The sequence below is a fragment of the Rattus rattus genome, chromosome 2 (genome assembly GCF_011064425.1).
Source record: "Rattus rattus isolate New Zealand chromosome 2, Rrattus_CSIRO_v1, whole genome shotgun sequence".
Taxonomy (NCBI): domain Eukaryota; kingdom Metazoa; phylum Chordata; class Mammalia; order Rodentia; family Muridae; genus Rattus; species Rattus rattus.
In genome coordinates, this window is record NC_046155.1 from 74284064 (window position 1) to 74312055 (window position 27992).

At 52.2% G+C, this 27992-nt stretch overlaps 2 protein-coding genes across 4 annotated transcripts; one reads left to right on the forward strand and one right to left on the reverse strand.

The window, feature by feature from the left end:
• The first annotated feature begins 511 nt into the window (after positions 1 to 511).
• Znf629 (zinc finger protein 629) lies at positions 512 to 9300 on the forward strand. Of its 2 annotated transcripts, none has more exons than XM_032892554.1 (3): positions 512 to 618; positions 3562 to 3668; positions 3803 to 7467. In XM_032892554.1, exons 2-3 carry the CDS (start codon positions 3596 to 3598, stop codon positions 6334 to 6336), a joined length of 2607 nt encoding a protein of 868 aa, XP_032748445.1. In that variant the 5' UTR covers positions 512 to 618; positions 3562 to 3595; the 3' UTR covers positions 6337 to 7467. The 2 variants fall into 2 exon arrangements, with proteins under 2 accessions (XP_032748445.1, XP_032748444.1); XM_032892553.1 differs by lacking the exon at positions 512 to 618 and adding an exon at positions 1049 to 1232 and having other exon boundaries at positions 3803 to 9300.
• Positions 9301 to 12615: 3315 nt separating this feature from the next.
• Positions 12616 to 27962, reverse strand: Rnf40 (ring finger protein 40). Of its 2 annotated transcripts, none has more exons than XM_032892556.1 (20): positions 27866 to 27962; positions 27549 to 27752; positions 26905 to 27072; positions 26687 to 26831; positions 25827 to 26033; positions 25192 to 25313; positions 24955 to 25101; positions 24799 to 24873; positions 23915 to 24034; positions 23651 to 23830; positions 21973 to 22108; positions 20586 to 20707; positions 20078 to 20496; positions 19878 to 19995; positions 19573 to 19722; positions 19197 to 19409; positions 18994 to 19119; positions 15845 to 15985; positions 15669 to 15770; positions 12616 to 13785 (listed from the first exon to the last, which is right to left on the reverse strand). In XM_032892556.1, the coding sequence occupies exons 2-20, from the start codon at positions 27678 to 27680 to the stop codon at positions 13609 to 13611; spliced, it is 3000 nt and encodes a 999-aa protein (XP_032748447.1). In that variant the 5' UTR covers positions 27681 to 27752; positions 27866 to 27962; the 3' UTR covers positions 12616 to 13608. The 2 variants fall into 2 exon arrangements, with proteins under 2 accessions (XP_032748447.1, XP_032748446.1); XM_032892555.1 differs by having other exon boundaries at positions 25192 to 25328.
• Between the last annotated feature and the right edge of the window lie 30 nt (positions 27963 to 27992).

The window sequence follows — 27992 nt, forward strand, 5'->3', positions numbered from 1 at the left end:
GTTCTATTGTGCATCCCAGGCTGATCTTGAACTCCAACTCTTGATTCTCCTGCCTCAGCCTACTAATGGCTACAGACTACAGATAGAGCTTAGCTACTATTGAACTTTTTGACAGTAGAATGTTCAATTGTTGTTCAACTCTGGTCTCCTCACATCTGGGATCATTTAAAAATGCGGCGTCACATTTTATCTCACATTTCATGTCTTGATTGCCTTTGCCTGTAAAATGGGGGTGATTCAGTGTCCTCTCTCAGGATTGTGGTGAGGAGAAAATGTGAGACAAGCTGGAAAGGTTTGGGAGCCCTGCAAGGTTCCTTGTTTATTTAGAAACAGGGTCTCACTAGGTAGCCCTGGCTAGCCTGGAGCTATGTGGGCCACGACTATTTCGAATCTTCTGATCCTCCTGCCGCTGCCTCCCAAGCCATGGAATTGCAGCAATTCGACACTACTTCTGGCTCCCTAAGTTTTTGGAAAGATCGCCCTGCAGTGAATTGTGTACCTTACCCCGAGATGCTGGGAATAATGTTGCCTTGGCCAGGAACCCTACATTGGCTTTTCTGCTGCCACCCAGGACATCAGTTTCTTCCTGCAAGGAGACCAGGCAGGTGGGGATGAGAGGTAGGTAAGAGGGTCACGTAGGTAGCCCAAGGTAGCCTTGTCTGCTTTTACCGCTAGGTCGGCCCACCCAACCTTTGCTTCCACCTCCTCGTCACCAACCCAGGCAAACCAGCCCCAATCCAGGGTGAGTCCAAACAAAGGCGGGTCTCAGAGGACCCGCGGCAGCCGAATCTGAGATCAGCTTAACTGGTCCGCTGGCAGAGCCTTTGGAGAAAGAGTATGGCCAGAAATCCGGAGATCTTCGCCGGCCTCTGAGCTCCCTCAAAAGCTGATCTTCCGTGATACCACTAGACACAGGGAGAGGGGCGTCATCAGCCGCCACCTTCCTTCCATACCCACCCCCCAATTTTTTTCCCAGGCTGTGGGAGGCAAAGGGTTAAATCCCATAGAGCTGATGTTCTGACTCCAGGCTAGAGGGGCCCGGGAAGCTGGGGTCACTTCCTGCTCCGTCCCAGTCACCCTGAACTGGTCCCCGGGTCCTCAGCCTGGAATCACCCCTTGAGAAGGACCCTAGAGTTCCCGGCATCCAGCCCGTCCCCCGAGGCAGGGCACTTAAGGGGTTAAGTCCCCTGGGGCTGGCCTCTGCCTTTCGGCTTTTCCCAGACCCCACAGCCGTGAGTTGGGGCCGCCTGGGTTCCCGGGGTGGCCTGGAGGCCCGGGACAGCCGCCGGGGAACAATAGGGCCAAGGAGGCGGCGACGGGCGAGGGGCGCAGACCGGGCCCGGGGCGGCGGGGGGCGGCGGCCGGGGGATTGTGGGAACCGCGCGAGGGCCGCCGTGGGGGAGGGGAGACGCGCGCGCCCAGAGAGAGAGTCCGGCCGGGGGCGGCGAGGCGGCCGCCGCTCTCCGGGTGCGGGGCAGCCTGGGCGTCCGCTGTGGAGAGGGAACGCCGGCGGTCCGGCTGAGCTTTGGGAGCCGGGAACAGGGTGGGTGCTCCCGCCCGGAGGCGCTCTAGCCCTGGTCGGCTCCGGTGCGGGGGGCGGCGTCGAGGGCGGTCTCGCTGCCTCCTGGTCAGGGTCACCCTGGGCCGCGCGCACCTCCGCGGAAGGCAGCCGCCTCGGGTCGTCCTTCCCGCCTCGGTCTTCTGGGGGTCGTCCGGGGCGAGAGGCTGGCGCTCTTGGGCCTGGGCTGGTTCCCAGTAGTAGTCACCTCCCAGTCTTTGCTACTTGCATGTGGCCTTGTTATTAACTCTTTCCCTTCTACGGTAGGCCCTTAAGTTTCTCAGTCCAAGTATCTAAGCTCACCTGTCTCCCGTCAGCTCAGCAGGGTATCTTTCTCCCCTCCAGTGGCTCCCATCTCCCCTAAAAACACTTAAGAGATGGGGATGGCTGTGAAGGTGAAATTTATTCTCTTCCTTTAACTTATGTGTCTGCTGCATTAGCGGTGGTCAGCAGCTCTACCTGCTTCACACCCCAGCTGCCTCCTGGTGAGCTCTGCCCTCTCTTTCGTCCTTGTGCACAAAGTACTATGCACTCTGTCACCCCAAGGGTAGACTATTCTAAGGATTCCGTTAGTTAGATGTGAGTGCCCTCCTGCAGTTTGCTCCTGTGGCCCTGTTCCCTCTCCTGGGAATCACCCTGGGGATTTTGAGTGACAGATATGATTCCTTTTCCTGGGGGCTCACCCTGAGTTCCTTTTCTGACATTGATTTGCAAACTGATCTTAAAAGACATTGAACCAGATAGGCGTTCCGGGAGCAAGGGGTGTCTAGGTTATTTTGTCATCCAGCGAAGTTTTTACTGGGTACCTGTAACAGAACTGGGCCCATTAACAGAAAGAATAAGGTGGAAGGATTCGTCCCAGGGGGGTCTGGATGGCCTTGGGGACATGGGTACCCAGAGCTCAGAGGCATAGCTTCTCAGACTTCCTCACCGGGTCCGACTTTTAGACTTTTACAGTGGAGGGAATTGGGCTTCCCTGAACATCCCCAGCTCATTCTCAGGCTGTCTGAACTTTCCTACTACTCTCCTGCCAGGAGCCCACAAGTATGAGTCTCATGTGACTCTCAAGGTCACTCCATGCCACAGGGCTCCAAACACAGAGCACTGAATTTGTGGTCTTAACTCTGTTACTTCCCACCTTGGGGCCTTGGAGACATCTCCCCAGTGTCCACTTCCTAATCTGTAAAATGGACAAATGACTCCCGAGTCTCCCGAGGCCGTGGAAAAAAGAAGACACCTGGTAGTCACCCTGGGCTCGCACACTCTTGCGTCCCTCCCTTCCTTTCTCCTTCATTTTGTTTGAGACAAGGTCTCATGTATCTGGGACTAACCTTGAACTTCTGATTCTCTGGTTTGTATCTCCCAAGTATGCCACCAATCAGGCCTCCCTTATCCATTCCTTCTCCTTTGCCTTGGTCTCCTGGTGGAGCCCCTAATTTCAGATTCCCCTTCCCACCCATAGGCAAGCCTCTTTCTCTGCTTGGATAATGGCAAAGTGCCTCCAGTCTTTGTGAGTAGCTGTCCCTTCAGGGAAACTTTTTTTTTTTTTAACCCTTTAAAAAGCGCCAGTCTCAGTTCTCTCTGGGGCTCATAAGTGAAAAGTTTATTGCTCTCAATTAGCAGTCCCATAAAGGAAGAAAATTGGAGTCTTAATGAGCTTCCTCTGATTTGCAAAATAGCACTTTTCCGGGCCTCTGGGCATCAGATGTGTGGGGTGAAAGCCTGCCTCCCCTCTGAATGTTGGATAGTGCTCCAGCCTGCAGTGTAGGTACTCAGGGTTATGACTGATGTGTTTTAATTGACTCTACATGCACTGAGTTGCTTCATTGCAATCTTTAAGATTTTAAGATTTGCAGTATTTGGAACCAGGCCTTTGGGGTCAAGGGGCTCAGAGAGAAATGGTGCCAGAGAGGTGAGTGGCAGGTCCCCGAGAGTCACACAAGTGGGAGCACAAATAAAAGCACAAAACCTGGTGGCATTGTATACCCATCTCTCCCCACCAGAGACCCTGGAACCTTCAGAGTGCGGAGCTCTGGGATGGAGCCTGAGACCGTGCTGTGGGGCCCAGATCTGCAGGGTCCTGAAGAGAGCCGGAACAATGTTCACAGAGGTGAGGGGTAGAGGGGACTGTGGCTCTGGCTCAGGGAGGGACCCAAACACTGGGCAGTCACAGGGGAGGGAAGAGAGACCAGACCCTATGTTCTGAAAGGAGATTGGGGCTGGAGACTCCCTTTCTGTCTGTAGGTGCTGAAAGTGGGAACGAAGAGGAGAGCCCTCAGCAGGAAAGTTCTGGGGAGGAGATCATCTTGGGAGATCCAGCTCAGAGTCCAGAATCCAAGGACCCATCAGAGATGCCCCTGGAGAGCCCCTCCCAGGATGCCTCAGCCCCTCAGGATTCCCCAACCCCACTGGGTTCTTCCAGCTCCTTAGATCACCAGACCCCTATGGACCCATCAGCCCCTGAGGTAGTCCCTTCCCCATCAGAGTGGACCAAGGCCTGTGAGACCAATTGGCAGTGGGGAACCCTCACCACCTGGAACAGCACACCAGTAGTCACTGCCAGTGAACCCAGCCTGCGAGAGCTGGTGCAGGGACGCCCATCTGGGGCTGAGAAGCCATACATCTGCAACGAGTGTGGCAAGAGCTTTAGCCAGTGGTCCAAACTGCTGCGGCACCAGCGAATCCACACGGGTGAGCGGCCCAACACGTGCTCAGAGTGCGGCAAGAGCTTCACGCAGAGCTCACACCTGGTACAGCACCAGCGCACACACACGGGTGAGAAGCCCTACAAGTGCCCCGACTGTGGCAAGTGCTTCAGCTGGAGCTCTAATCTAGTACAGCACCAGCGCACGCACACGGGTGAGAAGCCCTACAAGTGCACTGAGTGCGAGAAAGCCTTCACACAAAGCACCAACCTCATCAAGCACCAGCGGTCCCACACTGGCGAGAAGCCCTACAAGTGTGGCGAGTGCCGCCGTGCTTTCTACCGCAGCTCGGACCTCATCCAGCACCAGGCCACGCACACGGGTGAAAAGCCCTACAAATGCCCGGAGTGTGGAAAGCGCTTTGGCCAGAATCACAACCTGCTCAAACACCAGAAGATCCATGCGGGAGAGAAGCCCTATCGCTGCACTGAGTGTGGCAAGAGCTTCATCCAGAGCTCAGAACTGACGCAGCACCAGCGCACGCACACTGGGGAGAAGCCCTATGAGTGTCTGGAGTGTGGCAAGAGTTTTGGCCACAGTTCTACGCTCATCAAGCACCAGCGGACACACTTACGCGAGGACCCCTTCAAGTGCCCGGTCTGTGGCAAGACCTTCACACTGAGTGCCACGCTACTGCGTCATCAGCGCACGCACACGGGCGAGAGGCCCTACAAGTGCCCTGAGTGCGGCAAGAGCTTCAGTGTCAGCTCTAACCTCATCAACCACCAGCGCATCCACCGTGGGGAGAGGCCATACATCTGTGCTGACTGCGGCAAAAGCTTCATCATGAGCTCCACCTTGATCCGCCACCAGCGGATCCACACCGGTGAGAAGCCCTATAAGTGCTCTGACTGTGGCAAGAGCTTCATCCGCAGCTCTCACCTCATCCAGCACCGCCGCACGCACACGGGTGAGAAGCCCTACAAGTGTCCAGAGTGCGGCAAGAGCTTCAGCCAGAGCTCCAACCTCATCACGCACGTCCGCACACACATGGATGAGAACCTCTTCGTGTGCTCTGACTGCGGCAAGGCCTTCCTGGAGGCTCAAGAGCTGGAGCAGCACCGTGTGATTCATGAGAGAGGCAAGACACCTGCCCGGAGAGCTCAGGGTGACGGCTTGCTAGGGCTTGGGGATCCTGCCCTGATGACTCCACCACCGGGAGCCAAACCCCACAAGTGTCTGGTCTGTGGAAAGGGCTTCAATGATGAAGGCATCTTCATGCAGCACCAGAGGATTCATGTCGGAGAAAACCCCTACAAAAATGCAGACGGCCTCATAGCACACCCAGCCCCCAAGCCTCAACAGTTCCGCCCCTCCAGGCTCCCCTTTGGAGGCAATTCACTCCCAGGTGCTTCGGAGAGCAGAGCTGACCCCCCAGGACAGCCCTCGAAGGTGCCCGAGGGTCAGGAGGGCTTGGGCCAAAGGCTAGGTCAACCCTCTTCTAAGTGCTATGTTTGTTCCCACTGTGGAGAAAGCTTCCTTGACAGGGCTGTGCTCCTGCAACATCAGCTCACCCACGGGAATGAAAAGCCCTTTCTCTTTCCCGAGTGTAGGATCGGCCGTGGGGAAGCCGCAGGACCCAGCCCCTTCCTAAACGCAAAGCCCTTTAAATGCCCAGAATGCAAAAAAAGCTTTGGCCTCAGCTCTGAGCTGCTGCAGCACCAGAAAGTCCATGCGGGTGGGAAATCCCAGAAGAGCTCTGAGCTGGGGAAGAGCTCTTCAGTCCTGTTAGAGCATCTCAGGAGTCCCCTGGGAGCCAGACCCTATAGCTGCTCTGACTGTGGGGCCTCCTTCCTTGATCGACTAGCTCTTACACGACACCAGGAAACCCACACTCACGAAAGGGCCCCCACTCCTGAGGATCCCCCTTCAGAGTCAGCCTCCCTGTCTATAAACCAGGAAGTTGAGGGAGAAGCCTCTACCCCCCCAAAGAGCAGCAGCCACAGGGAAGAGGAAAGTCCCAAAACTGTTTTGGAGAAAAAGCCCTATCTGTGCCCTGAGTGTGGAGATGGCTTCACGGAAGTTGCAACACTCCTTCTCCATAGGAGCTGTCACCCCGGTGTCTCCCTGTGAAGTAGGTCTGGCGACCAGGGACCACTCTCTCCTGATAAATTATGGGGAAAAGGAGGCCAGCCCCACCAGATCATAGAGAAGTAGAGGGTCAAGAACCCTGGGAAGAAATAGTGAGTTTGCATCAGTGATGAGAAGCCTAAGAGATTGTGGGTGAGAACCACTTATAAGCCGTAGAGAAAAACTGCTGGGTTATAAGCCCTATATATGTAGGAAAAAAGCCCTTTAAGTCTGTAGCAGAGAAATCTTATAAACCATAGTGGGTAAAAGTCCTATTAAATGTAGAAAGAGGTTCTAACGTCTCTAGACAACCCCATGAAACTGTATCAAACCCTTATCAGAATCCGTGGGTGGGGGAGGAATGGGGAATACAACTCTACAGCTGGGCACTGACTTGTGAGGTGACCCTCAGATGACAGAGGAAACAGTATTCCCTCCTGTGACAGGAAAAGTGCTCAGAGGGAAGCCATACAGTAGAGGAAAGCTGAAGAACTAGAATAAGAAAAACCAGGCGCTTCCAAACTCAAAATGAGACGATGAAAAAAGGTGTCTTGTCGCACTGGGGGCTTTTGGGGGGTATAAGGCCAATCTTAGGTAAATTGTATGTACTAGGGGAAGGAAGACTAGGGGTCTCTTATCAGTAAGATTCCCCAAGTGGGAAAGAAACAGAAATGAAAGCCATTTTAAAGGCTGGAGTTTGGGGTGTTTCAAACCCTCAAGTGTAAGGATACTGAGTACATCCTGAGAAACCACCTCAGACATTAGGGGAAGTTCCATTTGTTTGAAGGGAAGCAAACCAGGGTGGAGAGGCCGCAGATGAAAGCCAGTCAGTTTCTCCTCGTTCCCGGGAGCTTGTTAAACTCCAAGTGCAAGCACATCCCAGGTCGTGCTGTTCGTATCCTCAGACAGGCAGGACCAGCCTTTCTCCAGCCCAGCTGGAAATGTCTACTCTGAGAGGCCTCTGGGGTTGCAAGGGGCCTCTGCCACATTCTCAGGTCTCACAGGTTTTACCTGGAAGCTAACTGCCACAAGTCTTACTGCAGTGGCAACCCGTTCCCTCGGATTCTGTCCTCAGTGGAGAGAGCCACTCGCTGCTAGTCAACTTCCAAAGAATAAATTCCTTCAGAGATTCAAGGCTTGTATGTGCTTGTCCTCCCTAGATGCCTACAAGTCCATGAGAGCCACTTGTGGGTGATGAGGGACGGCAAGACAACAGTAGAGACAGCTTTGATTTACCAGCACTTGACTTAAACCTCAGCCTTTTGTGGGAACTTGGTGTAAGGCCGCCGGCAGGACAAGCCAGGCTGCACGTGGTAGGCGTCCTGACACAGCAGAGACTGGACCCGGGTTCCTGGAGAGGCAATGGATACTTGACACCTTCTTCATCCCCAGTACTTGGATGTCCCTGAAGTGGGGTGGCCAAATTTGATTTTTGGCTCCAGAAAGGGACCGATTCCACCCTTTGGCCTCTCTCTCATTAGCCAGAAACTTGTGAAGGGAAATATAAGAAACACTCTCCTAGCAGGCCCATCTCCTCCTCAGGAGAGACACTACAGGATGGACACTTCATTAATCCAGCCAAACCTGCTCGTGTGACTGGAGCTGTGAGATGGAGCAGAGTCTGGCTGTATCAAGTGTTGAAGAACTTGGGTGAGAAACATCTGTAACAAAGACCCTTAGAGATGGGGAGGACTTTCCCTGGTACTTGGGTGGCAAAGGGAATATCCTCAGCCTGGTGCTGGCATTAGCAACTCACCGTCCAAAGAAGCAAGACGGAGACTCCAAGTGATACGTATGGCCCTTTAGGAATCCTGTGCCCAGACTTGACCTGGATTCCTACAAAGCTGGGGAGCAGACCTCTAATTCCCTTACCTAAAAGTTCAAAAGGCAGAGACCCATCACCCTTCATCTATCCTGTCCCCAAAGGGATGACCCGCAAAATTTAAAGGACCAAAATGTAGAGTACGGGGAAAAAAAAAAAAAATCCCAGGCCTCCTGGGGAGAGAGAAAAGGCAGGTCTTAGACAGTTACAGAGACAGCCTTGCTAGAGTCCTAAGTGCCAGGCAGGGGAGCACCAAGGAGACTGGGAGGAGCCTGTCTGTATACTGACAGAAATGTTGATAAAGGGGGTATCCCTATGATATGGAGTAGATACTCCCCTAAGTATAAGCTGATTTGTTCCCTTCTAAGATGGTAGCAGAAACTAGAGAGAAATCCTTTGTAAAACTAGGAACAGATTCCCTCAGACACAGATCTGAACCTCTGTCATCGGAAGAGTGCTGGAGGGCAGGTGGTCAGTGTAGTCATGGCTGACTGTAGACTATGGAGGACTAAGATGTAGCTTATGTAATAGGATGCTCACCTGTTCTGGAGACAGTGGGGCTATGCTCGACTCCAGTACTGAATGGACCATGTAGATAGGTTCCTGGGCTTCCTTGTAGAAAGGGGGGCAGAGCAGAAACCTTGTGGGGAGACCTGTTCTCTTGGTCAACCCTCTCAGTTCCAGCTACACCACAGGACGACCTAACTGGCTCAGGAAAAGGTCCACCAGAATTAAGTCTGGAAGGCACAATGGAGTCAACTCTGTACCAGACCTAGAGCCCTCAGAAGTGCCCTTGGGGAAGAGCCCAGCACCCGTAGGCAAAGGAGTGCAAACATAGGAGAGGGGTGGAGCTGATCTGCACTTAAGGTGAGACTTAGAACTGATGTTGAATGCAGACAGGAACTCGTAAAGTACTGGTGAATCGGGGTGAGGATTTGAAACCATCATGACTACCCCACCCTAGTCTGAAGTGGGTGGCTCCCAGAAGTCTTAGCCCCCACAAAGGAAGCCATGCTCACCTCACTTGTCCCCATGGAGTGAAGGGAAGTCCCATTTTGAGTGTTGTGTGTCAGTAACAGTGTTGTGTCACCCGTGGTCATGTTGAATAGTTGGAGAATAAAGGGAATACGATTTCCTAGGTGTTATTACTTTTTATCTCCTTGTTCAGCCAACAGCAAAGTTGTTCACTTCCAGAACTAGGGCCCATGGGGACCCCAAAAGCTCAGTATTGTCCCATTTGCCTTTCCCCGGGGGCCTTATGCTTCCTGTCCAGTGTTTGCTTGTAGAAGGTTGACAGGTTTATAGAACTTTAACATTCAGTCCCTGTGATAGAGGTCTGGTAAACTGCACGGCTGCCTTGGGGCTCTAGTCCTGGTTAACTTGGGCCCAGCTTTGCAACCTCTTTGGCAGCTTCTCTGGCTACAACACCCACAACCTCCCCTGTAACACAGGGAGAGCTCCCAGGTCCTCATCCTCAGAGCTGGCAGCTACCTCTCTGAGTTCTCATGGATCCTGGCTCTAGCTCAGCCTCTCCTGCAACCTGTCCTCTTTGAGTGGTAACCTGGCTTGTTGTCCCATCCCCAGGATAGCCCAAAGGTTCTTGCATGGGCCAGGCTGGGGCTCTACAAAGTGCAGCCATTTACCTAAGACCCACAAGTAAGTCATGGCGAAAAGTTAGAGTGACCTGGAGATCTTTGGGCCACCTCACACCAGCCATGCCTTTTCTTCTTGTGGTTGGGACTACTAAAAGGAAGCCCTCATGCCGGGCTGGCTTCAGCACTGACTGTCTTCTGAGTCTGGTCATGGCCATCGAGTGGCTGCCTTGATCAACACTAGCCACAGCCTGTCTCTCTTTTTTTTTTTTTTTTTTTTCACAGCCTGTCTCTTAAGGACTCTGCTGAAGGCAGAAAGGTGGATGCATAAATAGTGTGCACGTGTGTTCTATTTGCATGTGCTTGGGTATCGTGCACAGGCAGCACCTGCAGAGGCCTGAAGAGGGCGTCAGATCCCCTAGAACTAGAATTACAAATGGTTGTTAGTTGCCATTGTGTGCTGGGAATTGGACCCATGTCCTTTGGAAGAGCAGTCAGGGCTCTTAAGGCCATGTTCGCCAGCCATTCCTCCTGTCCTCCCTTGGACTTTATTGTACCTCTATCTCAAATCCCAAAATAAGCTGTCATTCTCTCCCTTTCTGTTCCAGGAATATGGGTGGATGTGGTGGGGAGGGGTAATTGCCATTTCATGTTCCTGGGTCCCTAGTCCTGAGAACACTAAGGAACTCCAATGAGAGGGGGACCAGAGCAATACTTGATTTAAAGGCCAGAGGCCATGACTGTTAAAGTAAGTTGGATGACAGTTGGAAGTAACTACAGGGTATTGGGCCTCAAGAAGGAGGGATCCTCTATATGGAAGTCAGGAGTGGGTGGGGATAGAGGCTCAAACAGTTGGGGATTGACTCAGAGCAGTGTGGGGCTCAAATTTCACAGGGACTGCCTAAGATCATGGGAAAATAGATACATAACAGTAACAAAATTACAGTTATGCAGTAGCAACAAAATAATTTTATGGTTGGGGTCACCACAGCAGGAGGAATTGCATTAAAGCGTCTTAGCATTAGAAAGGTTGAGAACCACTTCCTTAGAGCATGAGGGACCAATGGATGGAGATGCAGCTACAGAGCAGAGGCCAAAGCCTGAGGAGGGTTAGTGCTGTGAGGAGTCGGGGGAGAGCAAGCATCCCTCATACTCCTTAGTGAGGGGGGAAGGGAGCATCCCTCATACTCCTTAGTGAGGGGGGAAGGGAGCATCCCTCATACTCCTTAAACAGTGGGTTTCAGGCCTGGAGCTTGGGAAGGAACTGTAGGTACAGCCAACCTGTGCTGTTGGCTCTTGATAGACACCTCAGAGAAAGGCAAAGTGCAAAGGGAAGTCTGGTTAGGGTTGAAGGAAGAGATCAGAAGGCAGTGAGCACGATGAAAGACCAGGAGTATAGCACCAAAGGCTTGGGTAAGTTCTGAGAATAGTCCCCATCAACTGCTCTCAGAGGCAGTTGCCCTAGCTCCGGCTGAAATAGGATCATATCCAACACCGAAGCCACTTGCTTGGAGCTGGCTCTCTGACTTGAGAGAAGAAAGCTTGAGTCTTTTTTTTTTTTTTTTTTTTTTTTTTTCGGAGCTGGGGACCGAACCCAGGGCCTTGTGCTTGCTACGCAAGTGCTCTACCGCTGAGCTAAATCCCCAACCCCAAGCTTGAGTCTTTTTAGACCGATCTACACCAGTTTGACAGGCTGATGGTTTGTTTTCATGGCCCTGCCAAGATGGCAATACTGCTCCAGGCACAGGGATGCCCATTCAACTTGAGCTTGACATGAGGAAAAGGCTTTATGTTGGAAGTTACCACCCCACATGGAACTTGGAGTACCCCTAACCCATCTATTTGAGGACTCCCCTCTGAGGGAATAGTGTCCATTACTTAGATCATGCTGGGAGAGAGAGGTGATACCCCAGGGCTCAGGCCCCTTAAGACTACTAGCTCAGTTCTTCTAGCTCTAGGCTTGGTCTCTATGATGCAATATCCTGCGTTTCCCCCACCTTTCCCACCCCAGCACTCCAGCCGGGGTGGCCTTCATGGTGGCCCAATGTCATCTCCTGCCGCTACTCGTGTTTCCCCTGCGGCTACTCGTGGTTCCGCGAGCGTTCCCATCGCTGCCAGCTGCACCCCAGAGGTCACCGTAGCCCGCATATCTGTCTCCAGTCCAACTTGGTTCCGCCACTGCGACCCCACTGAAACCAGGCGCAGTCAGAGAGCCGAAAGGGCCCGGAGTCCTCACGAAGGAGAGACTGCGGAAAAGGCCGAAGAGCCTAGAGAAGGTACGGCTGTTGCTAAGCCTGAGGCTACAACCATGGCTATGACTGTTGCTTCTACGCCCACCTCACCCTCGCTTAGTTCTGGTCTTGGAGCTAATCCCAGCGTGACTACCGTAAAAGCGCCACCGGAAGAGTCGACAGCGCTCTAAACCCAGAGACAACGCTCCACGTTTGAGCAAACGGTTTCCAAGGGTCCAGCTAATAGCCTAAGCAGGCACAATGAAAAGCCACCCTGCTGAGTTGTCGTGGTCTGTGTGTTCCCAGAGTAGGGGTGGGTAAAGCCTGCAAGTAATACTGAAATGTGGCCTTTGGCCACAACAGATTAACTTGGTCCTGGGAGGTAAAGGACTACATATCCCAGAATGCAACCCACAAAGGTTGCTATCAATATGGCCAATGCCAGGCAAAGGGCATAGATAACCCATATTCAAAAGCTTTTCCATTGTGAAGGAGGTGAGGGTGGGGGTGTCCTTGAAGATTTGCATGCTACTGCTAACCCAAGTAGTTATCCTGTGGGCTGGAATGGGCTCTCAAATGTGTCCAGCTCCCAAACAACACAGGGACGTGCTTGCCAGGTGTAGCAGTTAGACTTCGGTTTAGACCAAGGGGACAGGCTTCTCTCAGCCTAGGGTTGGGTATTTATTCATAACAATTAGCAGCCCATACACGACGCCTCTAGAGCAGAGGCTGTGAGTCCAAAAGATCCTGTAGCTATCTGCAGCGCCATCTCCCAGCTCCACTAGGTCCTGTCTCCGGTGTTCAGGAGTACCAGTGCAGGCTAGCTGGAGGACAGGCCAAGCTCTTCTACCTGGAATGACTGGAAGTGCTAGATTGTCTCTTCCCTCCTGGTAAGTTGCACCTCCACAATTAAGACCACCAGGATGAAAGAAAGCAGGGCTAGGGCCAGGTACTCAAGGGACCATCAGGATGTGTGAGGAAGGGTAAAGTGGGCTTAGGAGAAAAGCAGGAGATTGGAAAGTGTCTGGCTAAAAAAAAAAAATAATAAATTGATGACCCTGAATCAGACTATGAGCAGGCAGTGTCCGTAACTGCAGAGTGTCCCTGAAGAGGGCAGACACCCAGGAGTGCACCTTCTTTAACACAAAAGCTACACAAGGGTACAGCAAACTCCACTGGAAGGCTAAATCCCTGCCAGGCCGAGGGCTGAGGAGGTGAAGAAAGGCTCCCTGGGTCAGGACCCAATGCCACGCAAATGGTCCCTGGTCACTACTGAGCTTGTGCAGGCTTGTGGTGAGCCCTCTCCTGGTGGAGGGATCCCCTTTAGGGGCAAGGATGTATCTGCCTTCTCAGTAGAAACAGGTCTGGCCAGCTCCCGAGGTTACAGTGGGATGTTGTGAACCCGGGAGTCCCAGAGGCTGCAGATGTGACATTCAGGAGAAGATGGCACTCAGCTCGGTTAGTCCCACCTCTCCTGCATGCACCAGTGGCCCCCAAACCATCTCGGCATAGAGGGGCTGGGCTCATGGAGTCTGGGAGGGAGGTTGGGGCCATTGCCCCCGGGGGAGTGGGGAGCTGGGGGCACAGCCCCTAGGTATATGGATGTTTCAAAGTCCCCTGAGTTTCAGGTTCAGCTGATGTACACACGGTGGAAGTCGTGGGCACCAAAGGCAGCGTTGCACTTGGGACACTTCCTCTGGCGGGCCTCATAGCGGCCCCGCACACATTCAAAGCAGAAGACGTGGAAGCACTTGGTAAGCACAGCGTCCTTCTTGCGGGTGTTACAGCAGGGGCAGGTCAGCCGGGCCTAGGCCAAACACACACATTAAGTTTGGAGCAACTCTGACAGGCTCCAGACTCCAGTCTAAGCCCACCAAGTGGTTGAGGCTTCTCATGTGACCGTACTTCTGAAGTGGGAACCAGCAGAGCAGGAGCCAGGCTCAGAGCCAAGTTTTCAAAATTCCCAACTAGCCCAAGTCACTTAGGCCTGTAGCCCCCAGCACTCAGGAGACTGTGACCATGGTCAGACAAGGTCACACAGTACAACCATCTTCAAAAACAAGACAAAACAACCAACCAACAAAGAAAAAACAAAACAAAACAGCCCCCCCCCAAAAAAAGCAAAAACCCCCAAACTAGAAAAGTAGTAGAGTCTAGGTTCTCCTAAGGACAGGGGTCCAGCCAGAACTCCATCTCTTGCCTTATCAGCTTTTTTGGGCGAAATCCCCACTGGTCACTTCTTTTCTGCTGTACCTGCTCAGTCACTGCTGAACAGGGTAGAGCATGAGAACCATGCTCTCTGCAGACTTGGTCAGATCTACCCCTGGAACCCAGGCCCTGCTGTGCACTTTCCCCAGTGCCACCAGGAGGCCTCAGATTCAGCTCTAGTCACTACCTTGGGTGAGCACTGCATGGCAAGTGTCTGGCCCATTTGGAGTCTCAGTCAGCCATCTCAACTCCTCCAGATTACTGTTTCCCAATCTCTCAGGACAGTGCCATCCACTCTGTTGCCTTCCCTGAGAAGGCCCAATGGGGGAATAGCTCATCACTGACTCTGCCACCCTCTCCACTACAGGACCCTTGTTCCCCCCAAGTTCACAGAGTCCCAGCAGCATCTGGCAGGGACTGGCTGGCTCCCTTCCCTACCCACTCCTCCCATCAGCACTTTTGCTTACTCCTCAGGCTTCACTCAATGCCTGTCACTTAAAAATTGAGATTCCTGAGGTGAGAAAAACGTCCCCTGTTCCTTCTGATGGCAAAATCCCTCAACAGGCAACCAGAGTCCAGTGTGGCTTCCAATGCTGTTGCAGTTGACCTTGGCTTCAAGTGCTTTTCCAGCTTCCCAAGGGGTCCCAGAGGCACTATGCTCCCATCACCCTCGGAAACACCCACAGCACGCTAATGCTCTGCAAAGTGACGTCTGCCCAGCTCCTCCATCTCCGCCCTGGACATCACTGCTGTCCTGCCTATTCTATCCTCGTGTGGCCCATCCCTGAGCCCTGCAGTCCCACCTTAGTGTCACCTTAGCTGCTCTCTCATCTCTCATCTAGGATTTAGCTATATATTAGTTTCTGCCTCAGAGACTGCAATGCTCTAACACCACCCCTTCTGCAGCCACTTCTGGCCCCACATCTGGCCACCATCTTGATTAAAAACCCTCGATGGGGCTGGGGATGCAGCTTGGTGGTAAAGTGTGTGTGTAGCTTGTATAAGGCCTCACCCAGGTTTACTCCCGAATGTTACACGCTCCTCTACCTCCCTAATGACAGCTTCTCTACTGTGTGCCCACAGGCTACCAAACCTGCCCACATCCTTCAGAGTCTTCTGCTGCTCAACTGTCTCTCTCCTATAACCACAATGGCTCTACCTGGGGCCTTTCCTGTTCCAAAAGCTCTCACCTCCGTTCTTCGAGCTCTGGGTCTGTCTTTGGTGACAATTCCTTCCAGGAAGCCTGTTGCTACACAATTCTCCATCCCATCCCCAGGACTACTCTGGAGACGTCCCCTGGGTTCTTACCGTTCCCTTGACTCATCATTGAGATGGGTCCAAGTGTAATCCCTCGTCTGCACATGGCACATACGACAAATGCTTGGCACTTGTCTGACTCCACAAGTGGCATTTTCTGCTGCCCTACTTCATTTCCAGCCACAGAGACTACCACCCCACTGTCCCCAGCCAGTCATATCCCACCTTGTACTCCTTGATCTCCTCCTGCAGGATCTCATCCGCATCTGCATAAACTTCTACTTTCCGCTGTTTCTCTAGTTTGCGCCGCAGCCGGGAAATGTCCTCCTAGAACAGCAGAAGGCAGGCTAAGGACCTGCAGGTCTCACACTGGTAACACACCAGCCCTCCCCATTACACACCTGAGCTCTCTTGAGGTTGAAGCTCTCTTTCTCCCGGGCAGCCCGGCTCTCTGCCAGGCAGGGCTGGATCTCTCGAAGCCGAGTCTGCACATGCTCCAACTGCACCTTCAGGTCCTCAGCCAACTGGGCTGCTTCTACAGCCTGGGGTGGGCGGGAACAGGAAGGAGAGGACCTTGTGCCCAAGCCTGGGAACCACAGTCCACTGATGCTTCTGTCAAACATCCTGAATGACAGAATGGCATGTACTGGAGCTAACCCTGCCTGTGGCCCTCAACCTCACCTCTATCCTATACTTCCTCATTCCTGACAGTTCCTTACTGCATGATGGTGCTCCCTCTAGCTTTTGAGCCTCCATCAGGCTGGTGTCTCTGTTGCTATCAACTCCTCTAACATGCACATTGTCCCGTGGACTCGGCTCTAAAGTCACATCTCCAAGGAGCGCCATTTTTTTTTTCCCCACACAGCCTTAGTGTCCTTCATCAGTGTTTGAACCAGGTATAGTGGTCAGTATTTGTTATTCTAGCAGTTGGGAGGCTGAAGCAGGAGCATCATTGAGAGTTCAAGGTCAACTTGGAACGCAGCGAGAACTTGTCTTTTAAACAGCAGAGCCTGGTGCAATGGTGCATGTCTTTAATCCCAGCACTCAGGAGGCAGGGGCAGGATCTTAGTTCAAGGCCAACCTGGTCTACAGAGTGAGCTCTGTAACAGCCAGGACTACATAGAGAGACTGTCTCAAAAGACAGAGAGAGAGGAGAGGGGAGGAGAGGGGAGAGGAGGGGGGGAGAAAGAGAACAGAAGAGAAGAGAAAGGAAACAGAGGGGAGGGGAGGGGAGGGAAGGGGAGAGAAGAGGAAGGAGGGAGGGAAAGGAGAAAGAAAAAAGATTAAGCGATGGACAACTGCATTATTTTCTTTGTGGATTACTGGTGGGGAGGCAGGACTCACCCAGTGTTGGTCAGCATAAAGCCCAGCGTGTGTAACAGGGACATAAAACAGTTTACATGAATATATTTCCCAGAATACTCCAATAGGTATAGAACCAATGTAAATCCGCTATGTCTTTTTTTAAATTACTTTTTAATAACTTACTTTTTATTTTATGTGTACTGGTATTTTGTCTGCATTCATGTCTATGTAAGAGTGCTGGGACCCCTGGAACTGGAGTTACAGACAGTTGTGAGCCACCATGTGGTTGCTGGGAATTGAACTCAGATCCTCTGGAAGAGCAGCCAGTGCTCCCAGCCCCTGAGCCATCTCTCTGGCCTGCCAATCTTCCATCTCAATCCTCTTTCCATTTCCCCATAAGATAAGGCCTCTACATATTCCAGCATGAACTGGCTCAGACCTGCTTTACAGCTGAGGATGGCCTTGAACTTCCTATTACCTCTCAAGTACTAAGTTTATAGTTATTTTACACCGCCATGCCGTTCGTGCAGTGCTAGAGACTGAACCCAGAGCTTGCTGCATGCTATGTAAGCAGTCTACTAGCTGAGCTACATCTTCAGCCATGCTTGTTAGGCTTAAACTAACACTGGAACTCTCAGCACCCGGGAGCCGGAGGCAAGAGGACCAGGAGCTCCCATGGGGTAGAGATCATTCGGTGGTCAGTGATAAGCACACTTGCAGGTCTGGCAGAGGACCTAGTTTCAGCTCCTAGCACCCATGTGACAGCTCACAGTCATCCCTAACTCCGGTTCAAGGGGGATCTGATCCTTTTTTGGCTTCTGAGTGCATCAGGAAAGCTTGAAGCTTGTGGTACAAAGACAGAGGCCAGTTTGCTCTATCCAGTGAGCTCCAGGATGGCCAGAGTGAAATAGAGACCCTGTTTCAACACACACACACACACACACACACACACACACACACGCACACGCGCACACACACACACACACACACATACACACACACACACGCGCGCGCGCATAAGAAAACAACTATGGGGCTAAAGAGAGAGCTCAGTTGAGGCAGTGATAACCTTACAAGCATGTGGACCTGAGTCTCAGAACTCACATTAAAAAACAAAACAAAACAAAAGAAAACTACAGAGTAAAGACCACAGTTCTATTTGACAGTTACTCAATGACTTTTAATTTCTATTTATTTTTAAAATGACCTCATTCAGAGTATGTGCTGGGTACACACAGCATGCCACACCAGCGGAAGTCAGAGGGTAACTTGTGAGCATTAGTTTTCTCCTTCTGACAAACAGATCCCAGGGACAGAACTTGGGTCATCAGGTTTAGAGCCCAGTGTCTTTGCTCGGCTGAGCCATCGTGCAAGCCTAGGTGAGTGGCTCCAGCCTAGGACTTGGAACAGGACATGGCTCCAAATGGCAGCTTTACTCTTCCCTGGAGAAGTCAGCTGACATCCCCTGAGCTTCCTCAGCGGTGCCACAGCTGACAAATCATTCTGCTTGGGCTGGAGGGACACTCACCCATTAAGAGTGCTTGCTGCTCTTGCAAAGAACCCAAATTTGGTTCCCAGCACTGACAGGGCAGCTTAAACCTGTCTACAACTCCAGCTTTAGCAGATGCAACACTATCTTCTGGTCTTTGTAGGCACCTGACATACACATAAATAAGAACAAAAACAACCCCCGCATACACAAAACGCCCTGGTAGGATTATTCTTGAGTTGACTCAGTGGGTCACCTGCAGGTGATGCAAATGTGAGGACCCGAGCCCAAGTCCTAATCCTGTCAGCCATGTAAGCACCATGGCCTGGCAGTGCATGTCTGAGGCCCGGTGCAGACGGGCAGAGCCCAGGGATCCACTAGCTAGCCTACCTACCTAAAATGGAAAGCGCCAAGTTCACCAGAGACCCTAAGGCAGAGAAGCCACCGTAAAGGAGACATCCTGATGACAATCGCTGTCCTTCATTCCCATCCTCGTGGGAAAGCACACGCACACACACATAAACACATGCATACAACATAGATGCACACAGCAATAAAACAAGTGGGATCAGGCATGCCAAGTACTGAGTACAAGGCTTGACACAGAGTAAACATATGGTCATGATACGGATGCGCTATCCCAGAAGAGCCAAGCTTCACTCTGGGCCGTCTGTGGTAGCACTGCCAAGCAGTGACAGACAGGAGGGAACATATGACCAATCACACAAGTTACCACGTCCAAAAGCCCAGCCTTACCTTTCTCTTATTAAGCTCCAGGGCCTGGCTGCGCAATGTCAACTCCTTCTCGACACCCCCAAGGCTGCCCTGCAGAGCTCGCTCCTTTTCCTCAAGCTTCTGGACTGTCAACAGCTGGGCATCCACCTGAGGATGGGAAGCCTCAGTACGAGGGTGCAGACTCTCCAGCCTCATCCACAAGCATCACACCGTAGCTGTCATACCTGGGACTTAAGGCCAAGAACCTGCTCGCCCAACTCGTCCTTCTCTTCTCGGAGCAGCTTGTGAATCTGGTTGGCCTTGATCCTCTCTGACATGAGCTTGAAGTTGGCGTCATCCTTTTCCCGTAGCTGCTGGAGCAGCCGCCCGTTTTGCTCCTGCATGTCCTCAAAGGCTTGACCTGTCACATCCATCTCCGACAGCAGTGCCTCTTCCTCCTGCAAGTGGGAAGGGGACAATGACAGATCAACAAGATGGTTGCTGGGAACTCCAAGAAAACAGTGCACACCCAGACCAAAATGTCACATGCAGAAGGCACTTAATAGGGCTAAGGGAATGCCCGCATACAGAAGCAAGGAGACCACAGGGCGTTTCATTCACCTGCTTGGTCGCACCCAATTTGCGTTGCAAGTGTTCAATCTGCTCTTCTGCCTGCCGGATCCGCCGCAGGGCATCCTCATCGGCAATCTTCTTGCTTTCTCTTCGGTCTCTCTCTTCCAGGTCTCGGATGCGGCTCCGAAGCTCATCCACCTGCATCCGTGGGAAGGAAGCCCTCAAACACTGGTCCACACAGCAACACCACGACTGGCTTGCTCCATACAGTGAGAGAATAAAAACAGAAGCAAACTTGCTGGCCCAAGGCTCTGAAGTACCTGGGCAGGACTACACGCCCCAGCTACCCTTACCTCGGCCTTGGCCTTCCGTTCAGCTGCCATGAGTTGCACCTTATCCCGCTGCTCCTTGGGTGCGGACTTGTACATGTCCAGCAGCAGCTTCATCTCCTTCTGGCTTTCCTGGGCCTTCCTAGGGAGAGGTACAGGAGGAGTCTCAGCAGGAGGAGCAGGAAGCTACTCGACAGGGCTATGAGACAGCAACAGGGCCTCACTTGAGCTCTGCTCGGAGACCTTTGAGCAGTTCTGACTCCTTCCTCCTGGCTTCCTCTGCCTTGGCCTTTTCTCGATCAGCCCTGGACAGAGTGGAGGCTGCAGGTGGGGGTCCCAGGCTAGGCCCTTCCCGTTCCCGCTTGGGTCTGGCCTCAGGTTCTCGGCCCCGGGAGGGCAAGCCCTGGGTTCCAGGGGCTAGGGCCTGAGCATCATCTTCGGAGGAGACCAGCTCCTCTTTCTTTACGGAAGAAGCAGCAGACGTAGCTCCCGCCACTAAAGCCAACTCCTTCTTGCTGTCAGGGGTGCCTCCAGGGCCAGGCCCACTATCTTCTTTCCCTGGGGCAAGGGCATTGAGGCCAGAGTCATCGGGGTGGCTCAAGTTGGGGCCGCAGTGGGAAGAGCCGCTGGCCTGTGCCCGGAGCTGTTAAAGACAGAGCGAGCGGGAATGAGATGAGCCAGTGCTCACTAAGGTTGAGCTAGGGCTTGCCCCTGGAAACTCCCTCTACTCACTTTACCAATCTCAGCCTGTACTTCTCGAAGTTTCCGCTTATATCGCTGGGCATCTCCTTTTAGCTGGTGATTGTGGTTCTGGAGGCTGCTAATCAGGTGGCGCATTTCACGGTTGATAGGCCCTGGGGAAAAGTCAGGAAGGAAGTGTTGAGCTGTCTCCTTCCGGCTCTCCAACTCCAGAGGCTGAGCCAGTGCCAATACAGAAGCAGGGAAGCAGGCCTCACAGAGGCTGGAGAAATGGCTCAGTGGGTAAGAAAGAGCACTGTCTGCTCTTGCAGAGCACTCCTGGTCCATTTCCAGCACCGATGGCACCTTCAACTGTCTGCAATTTCAGTTCCAGGAGTTGTGGCCAGGACCTTCTGGCCTCTGTGAGCACCAGGCACACATGCATGCAAACAAAATGCTTACACACATAAACATTCATCTTTTTAGTTTATTTGTATGGTGTTTTACTTACATACTTCTGTGCACCATGTGTGTGCAATGGAGTATACTCAAAGGCCAGAAAAGGCATTGGACCACTGGGAATTATGGGTACAGGCAATCAAATCTGGGTCCTCTGGAAGAGCAAAGTAGTCAGTGTTCTTAACCACTGAGCCACCTCTCTATCGGTGGGGAGGTGGGAATGGAGGTGGATAGGGGACAACACTTTATTTTTTAAAGATTTAGTTTTACTTATGTGCTTTGCACATATACCTTTGCTAGCCTGGAACTCACTGTGTAGATGAGGCTGGCCTCAAACTCACAGAGATCCTTCTGCCTCTGCTTCCCAAGTGCAGGGATCGAAGGTGTGCGCCATCATGCTTCCTGGTTCATTTTTATAAAAATCTTTTCCTTTCTTTTTTTTTTTTTAAAGATTTATTTATTTTATGTATATCAGTACTCTATCTGCACGTACACCTGCATGCCAGAAGAGGGCATCAGACCTTAGTACAGATGGTTGTGAGCACCATGTGGCTGACAGGAATTGAACTCGGGACCTCTGGCAGAGCAATCAGGGCTCTTAACCGCTGAGCCATCTCTCAGCTCAATCTTTTTCTGTCTTGTATACTGCCCCTCTCCAAACTCACTCTGCAATAGCCAGAGTCTTTGCTCTGTTTATTGGCAAAACCCCCAAATGGAGAGTTGAGTGTGGCTCACAGGAGTCTGCCATAAATCTTTGTCAAACAAATCCTCGGCCAGAGGCCAGAGTGCGCACAGACCGCTGACGCCCGCTCAGCTACGCATCCCACAGACTCACTGCGAGACAGGCGGTGAACCTGCCTCCTGTGGGGGATGAGGCTCTGAGAAAAGAAGAGCTCAGCTCATTGTCGCTAGCTGAGCAGCCATGGGCGGGCTGGTCCCGCACCCTTCCAAGGCCCACTTCTACCCAGGTCCCACTACATACCAGCCTGCTCGTTGGCCGCAAGGTTCTGCTCAAACTCAATGCGCAGCATCTCGTACTCCTTGCGTACCTGGGCCAGGGTGTCTTCCAGCTGGATAACTTCTGTGCGCAGCTTCTTCTGCAGCCCCAACTCATCGCTCTGTGGGTTAGGCATAAAGACACACAGCCCTGTGAACACGCTGCTTCTCACTGCTAATCAGAAGACCCAATCTCTGCTTACAAAGAAATAAAGCTGCCAGCCAGGGTGGCACAGGCCTTTGATCCCAGCACTTGGGAGGCGGAGGCAAGGAGACCTCTGAGTTCAAGGCTGGCCTGGTCTACAGAGTGAGTTCCAGGACAGCCAGGGCTACAGAGAGAAACCCTGTCTAAAAAAGAAGAAGAAAAAGAAGTCAAGCCAGCACTGGTTACTCAGTCTTCTGTCTCTCCAGAGGGACAAAAGGACTGAGGTAAGTGAGTCTAAGACAGACAGACACACTAAGCATGGTGCTGTCTGCCTTCAATCCCAGCACTCAGGAAGCAATGGCTTCTGGGTATCTTGCACGCAAGGCCAGCCTGGCGTGTACAGTGAGTCCCAGGCCACCCACGGCTATGTACTGCCATCCTGATACAGAGATGGCTCAGCAGCTGATAGCGCTGGATGCTCTTCCAAAGGACCGGGTTTTGGTTTCCAGCCGTCACTGGGAAGTCAGAACCATCTGCAATCCCAGTTTGCAGGCCTCAGAGGGCACCAGGCGCATAAAGCTGCACAGATGAACACGCAAGCCAACAGCCATACACATAACAGCTTGAAGTCACACACACACACACACATATATATCATGGCTTCTTCAAAGATAAACCCTGATTACATGTATGCAACCCTTTCCGAGCCCTAAAATATTTGGCAATGCAGCTTAATCTCGGTAAATGTTGCCATGATTAAGACCTAACAGGAATAAACTGGAATTCATTTCCGTCACTGAGCAGAGTTGCTGCTCTGCTGCCTGGAGCAGATGCAGCAGACACCGGGCCCCGGAGGCTTCCCGTGTCCTTTCACTGCTTCTCTGAAGAGAAAATGTAGACTTTGACTGGAGACAGATAACTGTAAAATACCATTACAGAAAGGGTTTGAATCCTTAGCACTGTGACTGCAGAGCGAGAGGTACTGAACGTGTTTGAAACAAGCTCTTTCTCTGAGTGTGGTCTTGGGTCCGACCAGTACCCGCAAGCAGAAAACAGTTTCTCCAGAGCATACATTGCTCTAATGCATACTACTTGCTACCAGAACCAGACGCATAGAGAAGAGAAAACAAAACCATCCTTTGTATAGATGTTAAAGCAGTCTATGCTCCATCTCAATGGGCTTGTACTGCACTCCGTGTTACTTGCGTCTGATTATTAAAGAAATAGGAACTCTTTGGTAGCAGTGGTTCAAGGTCCACCTTAACTCATTGTTCTCCTAGCCCAGGTCTTATAAAAACACTTATGACAGTTAAAGGTACTTTTAAAACATACTGTAAGACAAAGAGTTAATGATTAAAACTGGAAGAAAAAGAAAGGTACATATTCACTAGTCTCACCTCTGACAAGGAATGACCTATGCCCAAGGACCCTCAGCAGCTACACAAGACCCCTGGAAGCTCGGGAATGTCTCAACTCTGAAGGTCCAGTTCTCACTCCCAGCCCCGTTCCAAGACCGTACCTCCATATGTTCGATGTGTCTCAAGTGGGAGTTCTTGGAGGCCAGCAGCAGCCCCCGGGCCTCATCTAGCTGGGTCTTCACTTGCAAAGACTCATTGTAGAGCAGTGAGAACTGGGCCTGCAGCATGCGGTACTCCCCCGTCTCACGAACGACCTCCTCAGGAAGGCTTCGCAGGGCCACCTGGGGTGAAGATGCCCAGAAGGGTTGTGTTAGCACCAGGATCTGAGGTTAGTTCAAGCCCTTCCAGTCTCAACCACAGCCTACCTTGAGACGTTCATTGGTCCGAACAGCCCCCTGAAGCTCAGCCTGTAGCTTCTCGAGCTCTGCCATTCGGCTATTGGCCAATTCCTGATTTTCTTCCAGCTCTGCATTCAACATCTCAAACTAGGGAGTGGAAGGGGCTGTGGTAGGCAAGACCAGGATGGGCAGTATTTTCCCCTAGTAGTCCACCATGTATCCCACCCAAGCTCCCTATGAAGAACATTTATATATAAACCTCCAAACCAAGGCTTTTCCTAAGGGCTCTTGGGAAAGGGAGGAAGTCAGTCTACACAGGAATATCTATCCTGTGCTTTTTCTTTTTGCTACTACGTACCAATTTATGTACTGTTTATTACGTGTATATTCCTCACACAGTGCCTAGCTTGCACAGAATCTTTATTACTCCCTCATAAGAAAAAGAGCTGAAGTTTATTAAGACAAGGTTTGATTTGAAGCTAGATAAGGTGGTCTAAAGCCTGTAATTTCAACATTTGGGAGGCAAGACTAACAGGATCAGTCACCCTCAGCTACACAAGACTGAGGCCAGCCTGACCACAGCACAAGAGACCTTGTCTCCAATACAAAGAAGCAAAACAGAAAGGGTTTTCAAACAGATTGAAATACAGCATTAAGGCCGAGAGACGCTCATGACAGGACAGCATGCACAAGCATGGCTGTGGGCTTCTCAGGACAGTGCACTAAAGCTCTGGCTCTCATATGCCCTCTTTAACCTGCCCAGCCCCCAGCAATTAATGAACAAGTATATAAACGAATGGAAATAAATGTGCGGCAATGCCAGGAAACCGACTCTGGTACAGATGTTTGCCCGTAGGAAAAGCCTGAGGCAGAACTGAAGGGGTGAAGGACTGAGGAGGGCTGCTGCTTACCTTCTGCATGCTGAGTGTGATCTGGCCTCCCTGAAAGCCCGTGGAGCTCCCAGACACATAGTAGCCAGAGTTGAGCTGCAGAGAAGGACACAGTGGCTGTGAAGGGCAGAATCCGGGAGCCCCAAGTACTTGATTTGGCCCCATTCGCCTGTGTACCTGCTCCAAGGCCTCTGCCAAGTGCTTATTGAGCTTCTGTTCTCGCTTGCGCAGCTTCTCGATGTCCCACTGTAAGTCCTCCACTGTTGTCTCCATCTCTAGGACCTTGGTCTCCGTCGATGTCACTTTGTCTTGGAGCTCAGAGTACTGGGGGCAGTGGGAAGTGGCTCGTTTCCTGAGATCCTTGGATGGCAAATCCAAACCCTGCCCTAGTTCACCCAAAGCCCCGACTCCTACCTCCAACGAGATGCGGTGGTGCTTCTCCTGCAGCTGAGTAGCCAAGTCCTGTAGCCTACGGTTCTCTCTGCCTAGTTCCCGGGTGCGTGCCCGTGCCACCTCCCCGGGCGCCTCACTGTCCCCTGAGAATACAGAGCCTGGATAAGAGCCAAACCCTGGATAACCACGGAGGTATTAACTGATCCTGGAGTTTCTGTGCTCAGTGTGATGGGTCCGCTGTCTCACCAACTGCTTATGACAAACTCAGATGAAGCTAGCTCAGAGAGGGACCATTCAGCCAAGAAAGAGGACACCAAGGAGGAGAATAAAGGGCGGGAGAAAAAACCCATTGCCACAAAGCCTGGGCGCTTGCCTCTCAGTGTAGTGGGACAATGGCTAACCCCAAGGTTGGTGCAAAGTTCCAGAAAGCCCTCCCGCTGAAGGGCTGTGACCCTGCCAACACCAACAGCTCCTCCAGCCTAGAGTCCACTTCAGGAGCTAAAGCTGAAGTCCCCATCTGGAACTAAGTTGTTCCAACAAGAACGAGGCTGACTTTCATTGGGAACTCTGGCCTCAAGTAATTGGTGAGATCGGGGGTGGGGGGGGTGGAGGGGGGTGGGGGACGACATCTCGAGGGTAGGGGCCAAAGAACTAACCCCGGCTGTATACTCGCTGACAGAGTTCTTCCACCTGACGCTGTAGGCGGTCCGAGGCCTCTACCACCCGAGACACAGCAGCCTTGGAGAATTCCATGCGACCCTGCAGCTGCAGCTCTACTTCCTCACAGCTGCTGGCGCCCAGTGCCACCACAAAAGCCAAGGCTGGCTCACTGAGAGGGGCTCGGAACTGCATCGGCAGTGGTTCTGGAAGGGACATATAACCCTCATAGGAATAAAAGGCGGCAGCAACTATCAACCTGTACCAAGCTCCAGAATAAGCGTCTTGATATTTAATGGCTGCTGGGTGGTGGTCCATGCCTTTAATTCCAGCGCTCTTTGAGTTTGAGGCCAGCCTGGTCTACAGAGTAGGGCTATCCAGAGAAACCCTGTCTCTAAAAACCAAAATAAATGATAAGTAGATAAACAAACGAACAAACGGTAAGCCATCTGCTTCTACCTTTCAGAGGGCTGGGATTTTGAAAATCCAGTTATTCCAAAACTTTGTTCTTACCATTAGAAAAGAAATTTTTTTTTTTTCCCAGAGCTGGGGACCGAACCCAGGGCCTTGCGCTTCCTAGGCAAGCGCTCTACCACTGAGCTAAATCCCCAATCCCAAAAAAGAAATTTTTTAAAAAGTTGTTTTTTATTCAGAGTCTCGTGGCAATGTAGCCATAGCCAGCCTTGAACTCTAGACGAGAAGTTACCAACCTCTGCCTCCCAAGTACTGGGAATTAAAGGCATGCACCACCAGGCAGGAAGTCAATTTTTAAACAGTGGGTGGGCTGGGCTGGACACTTCAGCAGACCCACATCAAAGACCTTTCTTCTAACATAAGCTCCCCAGAGCCCTGGTCCTACCCCTCAGATCTGATGTCCCTGGATCTGTTCGAGGGATCACATCACGGGTTAGGCCCTCTTGGCACCCAGGCACCTCTGTCCCTGATGAAGACAGCTCCCTCTGGTTCTCGTAGCACTGGAGAAGGGCTTCTACAGTTTCATCCAGCTGAAAGACATAAGAACAAGAGGTTATGTGTGCCTCAGGGCTTTTTCCGGTAGGGTGCTCTTCAGGCATTCACCTGGGCCCAGTAGCGGTTGACGATGAGGAGTGTGGCATCGTCCGTGGCCTGCCTCTTCTCCAATTTCTCAATTCTCTCCCGGAGCTCGTCCTCACAGGCTTGCCGCTGCTCCAGCCGCTCCGCCAGCTTCTTATTCTTAAACTGCAGCACCTTGGAATCCATCTCCTCCTACCAGTAGGAAAGAGGAGGCAGAGTGTCAAGCAGGACCCTGAACCATTACTGATTCACAGGACAAAAACTAGATTGAAATGGAAGAGGTATAGCAAGGCTCAGACACTTGCAAAGAAAATATGTTAGTCATGAGAGCTTCGCATTCTGTTTTGGACCCTATCTTTTCCTAACTCAGCAGTATCTGACAAACCACACGACTTTGGGAACATATGTGTGTATGAGTACAAGGTAAGAATCGACTCCATAAAGTTGTCCTCTGATCACATTCACGCCATTGGCACACCCACTCTCACCACCCGTTTGTATACACACACACACACACGTGCACACACAAGATTCTGAACGCTTTGGGCACACCCACTCTCACCACCGGTTTGTGTACACACACACACACACACACACACACGTGCACACACAAGATTCTGAATGCTTTGGGTGGAGGCCAAATGGGACTTTCGGAAAAGTCCACCAACCGTGGAAGAAATGCCCCCGAGACGAATGGGCTCGATTAGAGTGGTCGTAGTCTTCTCCTCGCGGTTCAGCTTCTTCTCTGGGGGTCCTGAGCCCCCGTCGCCGGCGGCGCGCTTGTTGCTGAGGCCAGACATAGCGGCGGTGGCGGAGGGGCAGCTCAGAGCTCTCCCGGGCTGTCAGGCGGGCGGAGGCGGCACTTCCGTCACCTGCAGAAATCAGAAAGCAGAGCTGTGAAAGCGTCCGGAGCTCTGTAGTCCCGAGCGTCCTCCCGGACACATCTGCAGGACCCCGCCCCCGCCAGCCGAGGGTCCGCACTTACGGTAGGGTCAGCCAAGCGCCACCATCTTGGATTTCACTCGACGTCACCGACCGCCAGACGCACAGCGCAGGCGTCAGAGCGGCTCCGGATGTGGCGAAACTTATTTCCTGTTTCTATTGGTGGCTCT